Genomic DNA, 13,052 nt, shown 5'->3' on the forward strand with positions numbered 1-13,052 from the left:
TCATTCACCTTCGGCACTTACAGTAGCTCATACCAACAGCTGGGAAAGTGTTGCCAAGCTGAGGCCCCATGGGGACAACTTTAATGAAAAGAGAACTGTTTGGAAGGGCAGGCGTGCATTAATTATCAGCATACAGCTGCATATTGCTGATTATAAATGGACCTCTCAAATAGGTTAAGCAAGGTGCCTCCTCCCACCCAGCGCCCCACATCCTGATGCACCACTGATTTGCTTAGAAGACCCTTCCTTCAGAGGGAAAAGAAGTCTTCTAGTCCCTATCAAAGGCCCAACAGCATATGATTCAGAGGCCACAAACTTCAGCCCCTTCCCTGGGCAAGAAACCAACAACAGCTGGGCCTGGGAAGGGTCCCTCTAAAGGGATGAGGCTGCAACAGATCACTCAAGCACCTTCCCATCTTCGAAGGGAGCTGGTTTTGGCCAGAAGATTCCAGCTTGGGAGCTAGGTTTTGAGGGCTTCCTGGAAGACTGGAGCTGGTGCCCCCCTTGCCTGGCCTTGCTGTCTTCCTTGCGTGAGTGCTGCCGCTTCAGTCGTATCTGACTCTGTGCGACCCTATGGACTGTAGCCTGCCAGGCTCCTCTGTCCATGGGATTTCCCAGGCAAGAATACTGGAGTGGATTGCCGTGCCCTCTTCCAGGGGATCTTCCTGACCCAGGGATCGAACCTGCATCTCTTATGTCGAACCTGCACTGGCAGGTAGCTTCTTTACCACTAGCGTCACCTGGGAAGCCCACTGGACTCTAAATCAGAAGCTCTGGGACGCTAGCCAGGTGGAGAGCCACATGCACCACCCCCAGTCCTGCCCTTCGGAAACTGATGGTCCAGTGGGCCACTGGCCTGCTGAGCAGCAATTACTCAGCATGACAGTGCAAGGGCTCCATGGAGACTCTGGGCACCAGGAGGGTCCGACCTAGCACAGGGGTCCTGAGGCTTTAGGGAGAGCCGCATCTCAGCAGAGTCTCGCAGGAGTTAAGCAGGGGAACAGGGTGGGATTGGAGGCCTGGAGGTGGGGAGGTCCTGGCTCTTTGGGGGCAGATTCAGAGGTTCTGGGAGGCTGAGGGGCAAGAGGAGGGGAGCAAAGCCAGGAGCCCACCTTCCGGCTCTCAGTCGGTCTTCCGATGAAGTATCTGCTGCTATGCGTGCAGCATCAGGCTGACTCAGCCTGGAGAACACAGTCCCTGTGCTCAGATAATTCATTTGTAAAGTTCCACGTGTGTTGGAACTCTGAAGGGAATTCTTAAAGAGGCAGAGCAAACAGGTCAGGGAGCAAGCTCAGACAGCACAGAGCCAGCCTCTGCAACATGGGAGCTGACGCCTAGGAGGGGAGGAGAGAGACCAGGCGGGGCTGGAAGAAAATGGGTGCCTGGGAGGCAGGGACCCCCCCCCATCTGAGCACAAACACAGTGTATCCCGGAAGTGCTCCCAGCTCCAGCCCAGTGGGAGGGGGAGCCTGCACCCTGTGAGGTCACCCCGAGGACTTCTGATTTTATCTCTGCAAAGGGGCACCACGGAGAGTTTCTTTGTTTTATTTAAATCTACTGTTCTTTTTTCCTCTTTTATGGACTTTTTATTTTTTGACCACTTTTTTGTGTGTGTGTGTGAGTGGAATAGGGAGCTTAGTTCACTGACCAGGGGTTGAGCCCGTGCTGCGGTGGAAGCACGGAGTCCTAACCACTGGACCACCAGGGAATTCTGTTACTGACTTTTCATTAATTGAGTGTTGAGCTATACTTCTTCTATTTTTAATTATTGCTCTATAGTTTACAATATACACACTTCACTTAACACTATCTTCAAATAATATTATACAACTTTGTGTGTAGTATAACATGCTTTTTCCCTCCTGCCATTGTGCTATCATTTACACATACACACATATGTGCCATAATACATTGTTATTTTTTTTAATTGGCCATTATCTTTTAAGATTAGCAAATAAGGAAATATTTACCAAGATAATTTACCCATAAAATGTACCACCTTAATCATTTTTTAGAGTACGGTTCAGCAGTGTTACTTTACCGGCTTCCCTGGTAGCTCAGCTGGTAAAGAATCTGCCTGCAATGCAGGAGACTCCGAATCAATTCCTGGGTCAGGAAGATCTGCTGGAAAAGGGATAGGCTACCCACTCCAGTATTCTTGGGCTTCCCTTGTGGTTCAGCTGGTAAAGAATCCTCCTGCAATGTGGGAGACCTGGGTTCAATCCCTGGGTTGGGAGAGCTCCTGGAGAGGGGAATGGCTACCCACTCCAGTATTCTGGCCTGGTGAATTCCATGGACTGTAGAGTCCATGGGGTCGCAAAGAGTCCGGACACAACTGAGGGGCTTTCACTCACTCACTCAGCAGTGTTCAGTACATTCACATTGTTGTGCCGCCATCACCACCATCCATTCCAATAACTATTTTCATCCTATAAAACTGAAACTCCTTCCCCATTAAACACCAGTTCTCCAGTCTCCTCTTCCCCAAGTAAGCCAACAACCATCATTCTACTTGAATCTGACTACCCTCAAGTTCCTCACATAAGTGGAGTCACATAGTATTTGTCTTTTTGTGACTGGCTTATTTCATTATCATAATGTGCTCAAGATTCATCTGTGTGTAGTGTCTGTCAGCCTTTTTAAGGTTGAATACTACTCCACTGGGGCTGAATACAAGCCCATTTTGCTTATCTGTTCATCCATCCATGGATACTTGAGTTGCTTCTACCTTTTAGCTCTTGTAAATAGTGCTGCTATGAACATGGGGTGTGCTGATATATCTCTTCAAGGCCCAAATTTCAATACTTTTGGATATACACTCAAAAGTGGAATTGCCGAAACATATGGTAATTCTATTTTTAATTTTCTGCAGAACTGTCATACTGTTTTTCACAGCAACTGTACCACTGTACATGCTCACAAACAGTGCACAAGGATTCCAGTTTCTCCACATCCTTGCCAACACTTGTTTTTTTTAATAGTGGCCATCCTGATGAGTATGAAGTGGTATTTTATCATAGTTTTGGTTTGCATTTCCCTAATGATTAGTGAAGGGCTTCCTAGGTGGCGTAGTAGTAAAGAATATATCTGAGGTAACTTGGATTCAGTCCCTGAGTCAGGATTATCCCCTGGAGTAGGAAATGACAACCCTCTCAATTATTCTTACCTGGAAAATTCTATGGACAGGGTAGCCTGGCAGGCTATAGTCCAAGGGGTCACAAAGAGTCGGATACAACTGAGTGCACAAGTACACATGTACATACACACAATGATTAGTGATACTGAGCACTTTTCCATGAGCCTTTTGGTCATCTTTATATCTTCTTTGCAGAAATGTCTCTTCGAGTCCTTTACCCATTTCTGAATCAGGTTGTTTGGGTTTTTTGTTGACTTCTATTGTTCAGTCACTCAGTCGTGTCCAACTCTTTTCAAATCCATGGACTACAGCACTCCAGACTTTCCTGTCCTTCACCATCTCCCAGAATTAGCTCAAACTCATGTCCATTGAGTCAGTGATGCCATCCAACCATCTCATCCTCCGTCCTTCTCCTCCTGCCTTCAAGCTTTCCCAGCATCAGGGTCTTTTCCAATGAATCAGCCCTTCACATCAGGTGGCCAAAGTATTGGAGTATTGTTGAGGTTTAGGAGTTCTCTTTATTCTTTTGTGTAGTCCAAATTTCCATGTGGTTATTATTAATATTCTCTTTCCTCCTGAAGAAATGCCTTTTACATTTCTTACAGTTCATTCCTCTGATGATGAATTCTTTGAATTTTGCTTGCTTAAAAAAGTCTTTGTTTCCTCCCTCATTTCTAAAGACTTTATTTTTTAGAGCAGTTTTACTTTCACAGCAAAAGGGAGGGAAAGTTAGAGATATCGCATAAATCTCTTGCCCTCACACATGCATGGCCTCCCCCATTATCATCATCCCCCACCAGATGGAACGTTTGTTTCAGTTGAACTGACACTGACACACCATTGTTACCCAAAGTCCATAGTTTATATTAGGGTTCACTCTCAGTGCTGTATATTCAATGGATTTGGACAAACATGTAGTAGAGTGCGTCCATCATTACCATACAACATTGAATAGTTTCACCTCCCTAAAAAATCCTCCGTGTTCCACCTATTCATCCCTCCCTCTCCCTCAAACCCTGGAAACCACTGATCTTTTTGCTGTCTCCGTAGTTTTGCCTCTTCCAGAATGTCATACTGTTGGAATCATACAGTATGTAGCCTTTTCAGGTCGGCTTCTTTCACTTAGTAGTATGCATTGAAGGTTCCTCTGAGAGAGGGTTTTAAGTAGAGGGGTGACATGATCTGATGGATATATTTAAAAGGCCATCGGCACCCACAGGGGAAATGGATTAGAAGGAGCAAGGGGGTGGGGTGGGGGCAGTCAGGAGGCAGTTGCAGAAATCTATGCCAGAGGTGGCCATGGCTTGACCCCAGAAAAGGAAGCAAGGGGACAGACACGCTGACCAGAGTGGTTGATAGATGGACAGGGTGGGGCAGGGGAGAGGCAGGGCAAGTGAGAGCCTGGAACTGGGAGACAGGACGGGCATTTCACCTGGAGCTTGTTAAGTTTGAGATGCCTGTGACAGCCAGGAGATGTCAAGAGGGCAGCCCGTTAGGATCTCGGGCCCAGAAGAGGGAGGAGAGTTATGAATTGGGAGTGTCTGTTAACATATGTGATCCGGAGCCCTAGAAATGGATGTCAGCCAGAGACAGGAGAGTGTGGGGGTGGAGAAAGGAAGGGGTGAGGAGGGAAGATGTGCCCATTATAAGGCAGCATCTACTCAGATACAGAGCTCAATACACATTCTTGGAAGGAAGCAAGCAAGGAGCCGTGGAGGACACCAGCAGGAGCAGGGGCATGATCTGCTAGCTCCACCCTGGGGAAGGGACTAGAGGGGCTCCAGAGGCATGGAGACCAGTGAGAGGGCAAAGTTCAGGGGACAAATGACAGTGCCTAGAGCGAGCAGTGGAGAGGAGAAAAGAGGAAGCTGAGTCAGGGCAGGTGGAAAATCCCACCCAGGTCTCCAGCTTGGCCAGTAAGTCCTCACAGTCTCCACTCTACCTTCCCTTGGGGAGTGGGTTTGGGGCACTCCTTCTGCCAACCACAGGGGACAGCATCACTCTGTAGGCCCATCATTTCCATTTCACATCCAGATCCCTTCATGGTCCCCCAAGGCTCCCACTTAGGCAATGCAGTTCACTGCCTGGCATTCAGTTCAGTTCAGTCACTCAGTTGTGTCCGACTCTTTGCAACCCCATGGACTGCAGCATGCCAGGCTTTCCTGTCCATCACAGGTTCATGAAGCTTACTCAAACTCATGTCCATCAAGTCAGTGATGCCATCCAACCATCTCATCCTCTGTTGTCCCCTTCTCCTCCTGCCTTCAATCTTTCCCAGCATCAGGGTCTCTTCCAATGAGTCTGTTCTTCGAATCAGGTCACCAAAGTATTGGAGTTTCAGCATCAGTCCTTCCAATGAATATTCAGAACTGATTTCCTTTAAAATTGACTGCTTGGATCTCCTTGCAGTCCAAGCAACTCTCAAGAGTCTTCTCCAACACCATAGTTCAAAAGCATCAATTCTTCAGCACTCAGCTTTCTTTATAGTCCAACTCTCACATCCATACATGACTACTGGAAAAACCAGAGCTTTGACTAGACGTACCTTTGTTGGCAAAGTAATGTCTCTGCTTTTTAATATGCTGTCTAGGTTGGTCATAGCTTTTCTTCCAAGGAGCAAGTGTCACTTAATTTCATGGCTGCAGTCACCATCTGCAGTGATTTTGGAGCCCCCAAAAATAAAGTCTGTACTGTTTCCATTGTTTCTCCATCTACTTGCCATGAAGTGATGGGACCAGATGCCATGATCTTAGTTTTCTTAATGTTGAGCTTTAAGCCAACTTTTTCACTCTCCTCTTTCACTTTCATCAAGAGGCTCTTTAGTTCTTCTTCACTTTGTGCCATAAGTGTGGTGTCATCTGCATATCTGAGGTTATTGATATTTTTCCCGGCAATCTGGATTCCAGCTTGTGCTTCTCCAGCCCGGCATTTCGCATGATGTACTCTGCATAGAAGTTAAATAAGCAGGGTGACAATATACAGCCTTTATATACGCCTTTTCCTATTTGGAACCAGTCTGTTGTTTCATGTCCAGGTCTAACCGTTGCTTCTTGACCTGCATACAGAGATTTCTCAGGAGGCAGGTCAGATGGTCTGGTATTCCCGTCTCTTTAAGAATTTTCCATAGTTTTTGTGATCCACACAGTCAAAGGCTTTGGCATAGTCAATAAAGCAGAAATAGATGTTTTTATGGAACTCGCTTGCTTTTTCGATGATCCAACGGATGTTGGCAATTTGATCTCTGGTTCCTCTGCCTTTTCTAAATCCAGCTTGAACATCTGGAAGTTCACGGTTCAGGTACTGTTGAAGCCCGGCATTACCTCAGGTCATTTTTTAAAGTCCTTCCGCAGGTGGGAGGCACTGTCCTCATTCCTTCTTCGAAGCTGCCACCCTGTGGTGAACAGGGGAATAACAGCTGAGGGGACCATCCTTTTGTTCACTTGGGAAGGATTCCCTGTGCACCTACTACACACGCACACATTCGGCACTGGGCGAAGTTCAGTGTGGGATACAGAAAATCTAAGATAATGATGGTGAGGAGAGGAGCTGGAATAAGCAAAACTTGGGGTTTAAATCTGATTCCAAGATGTGCCACTCTGTGACTCTGGGCCAAGTCCAAGGAGAGACTGGCCCCAGCCAAGGTTCTACGGGCCTCAGGAATTCTGCAGTGGCCTCTGGGATGGGGGTGGGGTGGGGCAGGGGTTTGGGAGGTACCCAGTCCCCAGAGGTGCTGCTTACTGCTGCATTCATTCCCACGGCTCTGTCATTGTCCCTTCCCATTCTCAGTGTGTCTGAATGTGGTGTTTTCTCTTCCTGTACCCTCTGTCTGTTGATCCTTTTTTATTCTTTGGGGCTCGCTGCCTGCTTCTGTCTCTCCCTCTGTCTCCGCCTCCCTTGTCTGTCTCTCCCCTCTGTGTCTCTGTCTCTCTCCTATGTCTCTGTCCCTCTCTCCCCATGTCTCTCCCTGTCTCCTCTTTCTCCCCTGCATCCGCCTCTCCCCTTGCTCCCCTCTGTCTTTCTCTCCGTCTCTCCACTCCATCACTGTTCCTATCTATCTCTGTGACTTTCTTGGTTCTCCTGACCCCATTATTTTGCTCTCTCTCTGGTCATCTCTACCCCATTTCTCCCCGTCTCTCTGTCTCTGCCACCTTTCCCCACCCATCCCTCTCTCCGGCTGTGTCTCTCCTTACCAGCCTGTCCAAAGCCGCTGACCTGGACCATCACTGGGTGGCCAAGGCCTGGCTCAATGACATCGGCCTGTCCCAGTACTCCCAGGCCTTCCAAAACCACCTGGTTGATGGGCGGATGCTGAACTCCCTGATGAAGCGGGACCTGGAGAAGCACCTGAATGTGTCCAAGAAGTTCCACCAGGTCAGCATCCTGCTGGGGATCGAGCTGCTGTACCAAGTGAACTTCAGCAGGGAGGTGAGAACCAGGGTGCAGGGCACCTTCTGCAGCCCTGCTTTCCCTTCTGGAATCTGCTGTCTGTCCATCCAACCATATGCCCATCCACACATCTCTCCATCCATCCAACTACCTGTCCATCATTCCATGCATCCACTCTCTGCCCATCCACGCATCTCTCCATCCATGCATCTCTCCATCCATCCATCCACCTTTCCATCAATCCACACATCCATCCCTTTCTTTCTCCCTCCCTCCTTTCAACAACTGCTTATTAGGGATGAACCAGACCCTGTGCTCAATTCAGAGGAAAAGGGAAACACTCTTTCTCCAGGAACTCACTGCATATCAGGGGCAACCACGAAGAAGCTTGTGGCCACAACGTCATGGAAGGTTGTCCCAATGAGGGAAGCCCGGGGTTTTATGAAAATCCAGAGGAAAAGGCTTTTAGAGGGACAAGGGAAGCCTTTCCAGTGATAGTGACAGCTAAACTGAGACCTGAAGGGAGGAATTCCGGGTACCAGTCAATAGAAGGTATGAGGGGAAAAGCAATCTAGCAAAGGAACAGCATAGACTAAGACCCAGAGGATAGATCTGCAGCAGCAGAACTGAGAGTCCTGTGTGGTTCTGTGCTGGGTTTGAGGCGGGCGAGTGAACGGGGATGCTGACAGGTAACCAGGGGGCTGTGGGGCACATTGTAGAGTTTGGACTTTGAGTGCCCCTTGTTCTGATCGCTGCCAAGCGAGAGAGCACAGGGTGTCTGCTTCAGCTTCCTCCAAACCTAGTACATCTCTCCAGCTACTCCCCCTAGGGAGGGGCCCTGGGCTGCCAGGGCTGAGTGCAAACGGCCTACTCTTCTCAGAGCACTGTCAGAGCACAAGCAGTTCAGGGTCAGGGGGAGAGGGACAGAAGAGGGGACTTTTTGGCCTTCTCAAACACCCAAGCCAGAGCCCTGGGCACAGGAAGTGATGAGGACACAGGCCCTGGCCCTCTGTGAGCCCCAGTCTGGTACAGGAGGTGATGTGTGGGAAGAACATGACAGTGAAGTGTGGAAATAGGCAGCCTCATGTAGGGGCATCCCTTAACAGACATGCACTGAGCCCCTACTCCAAGTCAGGTGAGCAGGGCTGGGCTATACAGACGAGGCAGGTGGGGGCTGGGCTACACAAACTAGGCAGGTGGAGGCTGGGCTATACAAACTAGACAGGTGGAGGCTGGGCTACACAAACTAGGCAGCTGCTGTAGATCCCACCTGGCCCCACACTCTGCATGCAGGTGGCTCCGCCTCTAGGCTCCTCCATCCCTGGAGGCAGGCTTCTCCCCATTTCCCAGAAGGAAAGGACTGACATGACTAAAGCAGCCATGGATGATCTAGCCAGGACCCCTCGCATCAGCATGCCGAGGCTCCTGCCAGCACCACAGACCCTCACTCCCTGTGTGATCTCGGCATGCCCCCTTGGCCTCCCAGCTGACCCACTCTCCCTCCCCACAGGCTCTCCAGGAGCGCCGGGCCCGCTGCGAGACACAGAACATAGACCCCGTGGTCTGGACCAACCAGCGGGTGCTCAAGTGGGTGCGAGACATTGACTTGAAGGTGAGAGGTCTGAAGCCAGTCCAGGGTTGAATCCACAGCCATCTTCTCCCTCAACAAGCATTTATGGGCAGCCTGCCTAGGTCTGGGGTTTATCAGTGAAAAAGTAGCCCAGTCGCTATTCTAAAGGCCTTAAAAAGAGTAAGGATGGGGTACCCCCTCAGGATTAAATACACTAGTCCCCGGGGGGCGGGGGTCAAGCCCTTGCTCTTGAGGACATGTTCCCCCTGGGGCACCCCCACCCTCAGGCCAGCAGGGCGGCCGCCCGGGCTCACCAGCCCCATGCCTTGCCCTCAGGAGTATGCGGACAACCTGACCAACAGTGGCGTCCACGGCGCCGTGCTGGTGCTGGAACCCACGTTCAACGCTGAGGCCATGGCCACCGCCCTGGGCATCCCCAGTGGGAAGCACATCCTCCGGAGGCACCTGGCGGAGGAGATGAGCGCCATCTTCCACCCGGCCAAGTGAGTGTGGGCTGCCGGCGGCAGCTTCCGGCTTTGGAAGCAGATGGTTCTGACTTCCGGTTTGTCCCGGCCGTGCCCTTCCTGGGTCCCAGTTGTTCCTTTGCAACACAGCGTTCTCCTTTTACAGATCCAGGCTCAGTGAAGTGAAGTGCTTTAGCCTCAATGTCATAGACTAGGAAGAGGTAAAGGAGGAGTCAGGCAGCTTTTGAATAAAGTGTGTGGTGCTTCCCAGGTGGCTCTAGGGGTGAGGAATCTGCCTGCCAGTGCAGAAGAGGCAAGAGACCCAGGGATGAATCCCTGGATAGGAAATGGCAAGCCACTCCAGTGGAGAATTCTTGCCTGGAAAATTTCATGGACAGAGAAACCTGGTGGGCTACTGTCCATGGGGTCGCAAAGAGTCAGACACAACTGAGCACTCACACACACACACACACACACACACACACACACATACACACACACGGGGCATTTAGAGAAGGGAGAAAGGTCAGTATGTATGAGGAAGGCCATCTGAGTGTGGGGTTTGAGCTGAGGAGGATTTGTACTGGCCTAAGAGGTTTAGATGGTCATTCCAGGTAGGGCTGACGTGGGGACAAAGGTTTGGAGACAGGGGCAGATGTGTTAGTGGTGTTTACCATCGAGGGGAGCAGACCATGTCAGCCCTTCTCCCCCAGTCTCTTCATCTGAAAAGTGATCAGGGAATCAACACCTGAGCAGATAAACTAGGCCCCTCCCAGTGGGCTCTCTCCTTAAGATGATGTGGTTAGGGTTAGATGACCTTTTATTGAGCACATGCTATGTGCACAATTACATCCTCATAACAATACTAAGCAATCAGTTTCACAGTCTCTCTTTTATAGATGGAGAAACTTGTTTAAAGGGCCCAAGGTACTTTCCTAAGGTCAAACAGCTAGTAAATGGCAGAGCCCAGATTTCTCCTTTATTCTATTAAAATGGTATATCATGTTGATTGATGTTCAGACATTGAATCAACCTTGTATTCCAAGGATAAATCCCAATTGGTCATGGTGGCATGGTGTATAATCTTTTTATGTGTTGCTGGATTAGTTTGCTAGTATTTTGAGGAAGAATTTTGTATTCATATTTACAAGGGATATTGATCTGTAATCTCCTTCTGATATTTTTGTCCAGTTTTGGTATCAGAGTAATATTGGCCTCATAGAATGAGATGGGAAGTTTTCCCTCCTCTTCTGTGTTTTGGAAGAATTTATGAAGTATTGGTGTTCATTGTTCTTTAAACATTTGGTAAAAGTCATCAATAAAGCCATCTGATCCTAGGCTTTTCTTTGTGGTAAGTTTCTTTTTTTTTAATTATTACTAATCCAATCTCTTTACTCATTGTAGGTCTATTTAGATTTTCTGTTTCTTCTGGAGTCAGTTTCAGTAGTTTGTATCTTTTTTTATAGGATCCTAAATTTTTTTTTAAATTGAAGTACAGTTGATTTACAATATTGTATTAGTTTCAGGTGTATACCACAGTGATTTATATACATAAGTATATTCCTTTTTAGATTCTTTTCCCTTATAGATTATTACAAATATTGAGTATAATTCCCTGTACTATAAAGTAAGTCCTTATTGGTTATCTATTTTGTTTATAGTAGTGTATATAGTTTATATCTTTCTGAATTTGTTTCATTTAGGTTAGCTAATTTGTTAGCATATACAATTGATAATATGATCATTTTCTTGTAATCCCTCTTATTTGTATAAAGTTATCCCCTCATTCAGGCTTCTCAGGTAGCACTAGTGGTAAAGAACCCATCTACCAACGCAGGAGACATAAGAGTCATGAGTTCCATCCCTGGGTTGGGAAGAGCCCTGGATGAGGGCATGGCAACCCACTCCAGTATTCTTTACTGGAGAATCCCATGGACAGAGGAGCCTGGCAGGCTACAGTCCATAGGGTCACACAGAGTCAAACATGACTGAAGCAACTTAGCATGCATGTACCCCCTCTCTTATTCCTAGTTCTAGTAATTTGAGTCATCACTCTTTTTAACTCTTGGTCAGTCTAGCTAAGGTTAGTTTGTTTTGTTAACAGATGCCAGATTTGAGGGCTTCCCAGGTGGTGCTAGTGGTAAAGAACCCGCCTGCCAGTGCAGGAGACACAGGTTCAATCCCTAGATCAGGAAGATCCCCTGGAGAAGGAAATGGCAACCCATTTCAGCATTCTTGCCTGGAGAATCCCATGGACAGAGGAGCCTGGCAGGCTACAGTCCATAGGGTCACGAAGAGTCAGACATGACTGAAGCAACTTAGCACACCAAATTTAAACTGAGGCTTTATGTATCAGGCCTGAGTACTCAATCCCCAAACCACATGGGGCCTCAGAGAGCAGCCGAGTCACACCCCATGTTATGCAGGTAGAACAAAATTCTGTATCTGTCACAAGGTCCAGGTGCCCTGGGCCGCCCTCCCCTAACAGCAGGCGCATACGCAAGCAGTTCTCATAGACCCTGAAGCAGAATCATCAGTGCTCTTGTGAACTGCAGATTCCCACATCCCTGACTCAGACCTGCAGGACCAGCATCTGCTGGCAGAGCCTGGGAATCTACATTTTCAGCATTTTAAGCATGCTTAGGTGGTTTTTATGACAAGTACCCTATCCTCAGCTGGTAAAGAATCCGCCTGCAATGTGGGAGACCTGGGTTTGATCCCTGGGTTGGGAAGACCCCCTGGAGAAGGGAAAGGCTACCCACTCCAGTATTCTGGCCTGGAGAATTCCATGGACTCTATTGTCCATGGGGTTGCAAAGAGTTGGACACAACTGAGCGACTTTCACTTTCACCCTATTCCATGATCCATGAAGCAATAGGTGCAGGAAAAAGGTTTTTCTCCTCAGAATCTTCCACTTTCCTCTACCTTCCTTCTGGAGCCATGTAATCTGTAACAAGCTTAAGATATTCTGAGCCCTGGAGGGGTAGGTCTAGCTAAACGTTAGCCATGTGACTAATTCATTAGCATTCACGTGATACTTAAACCCTTGACCCCCCTCCCGTGAGGTATCTAAGATTAGTGGATGAACACTAGTGGAGTTTCTTGAGGGGGCGCACAGATAGGGTGGGTTCTTATGTTGTTGGGAGGTCAGAGACTCCTTCAAGAACTAGATGAAGGTAGATACCAGGATGACGAAGAGGGAAACTGACTCAGTTCAGGCTCCTCATTTTACCTCTGAGGAATCTGAGGCTGCTCAGGCAGGGAACTAGAAGGACCAGACCTCAAGCTGGTCTCCCTGTTATGACCTCTTTCCTTGATGCTGCTTCTCTCCATGAGTTGACATCACGGCTGATGACTCAAAGTCTTCACGTGGGATTTTGGAGCCTCGCGGCCCTTTGCTGAGACCTTGCCATGGGCCAGGGGAGCAGACTTGCAGTTGGCTGAGGGGAGACAAACTTTTGAGTTTCTAATGAATTTTAGAGCCCACTTCTGTTGG

General features: G+C 48.5%; 1 protein-coding gene across 1 annotated transcript in view; it reads left to right on the top strand.

The window, feature by feature from the left end:
* KAZN (kazrin, periplakin interacting protein) overlaps positions 1-13,052 on the top strand; it is a 1,354,882-nt gene that overhangs the window by 1,330,335 nt on the left and 11,495 nt on the right. Inside the window, exons 14-16 of the mRNA XM_081492179.1 lie at positions 7,330-7,561; positions 9,033-9,134; positions 9,429-9,595. Of these exons, the coding sequence (XP_081348305.1) occupies positions 7,330-7,561; positions 9,033-9,134; positions 9,429-9,595 (501 nt within the window). The remainder of the gene's footprint in view (positions 1-7,329; positions 7,562-9,032; positions 9,135-9,428; positions 9,596-13,052) is intronic.

This window comes from Giraffa tippelskirchi, chromosome 5 (genome assembly GCF_054371585.1).
Source record: "Giraffa tippelskirchi isolate mGirTip1 chromosome 5, T2T-mGirTip1v1.2.pri, whole genome shotgun sequence".
Lineage (NCBI taxonomy): Eukaryota > Metazoa > Chordata > Mammalia > Artiodactyla > Giraffidae > Giraffa > Giraffa tippelskirchi.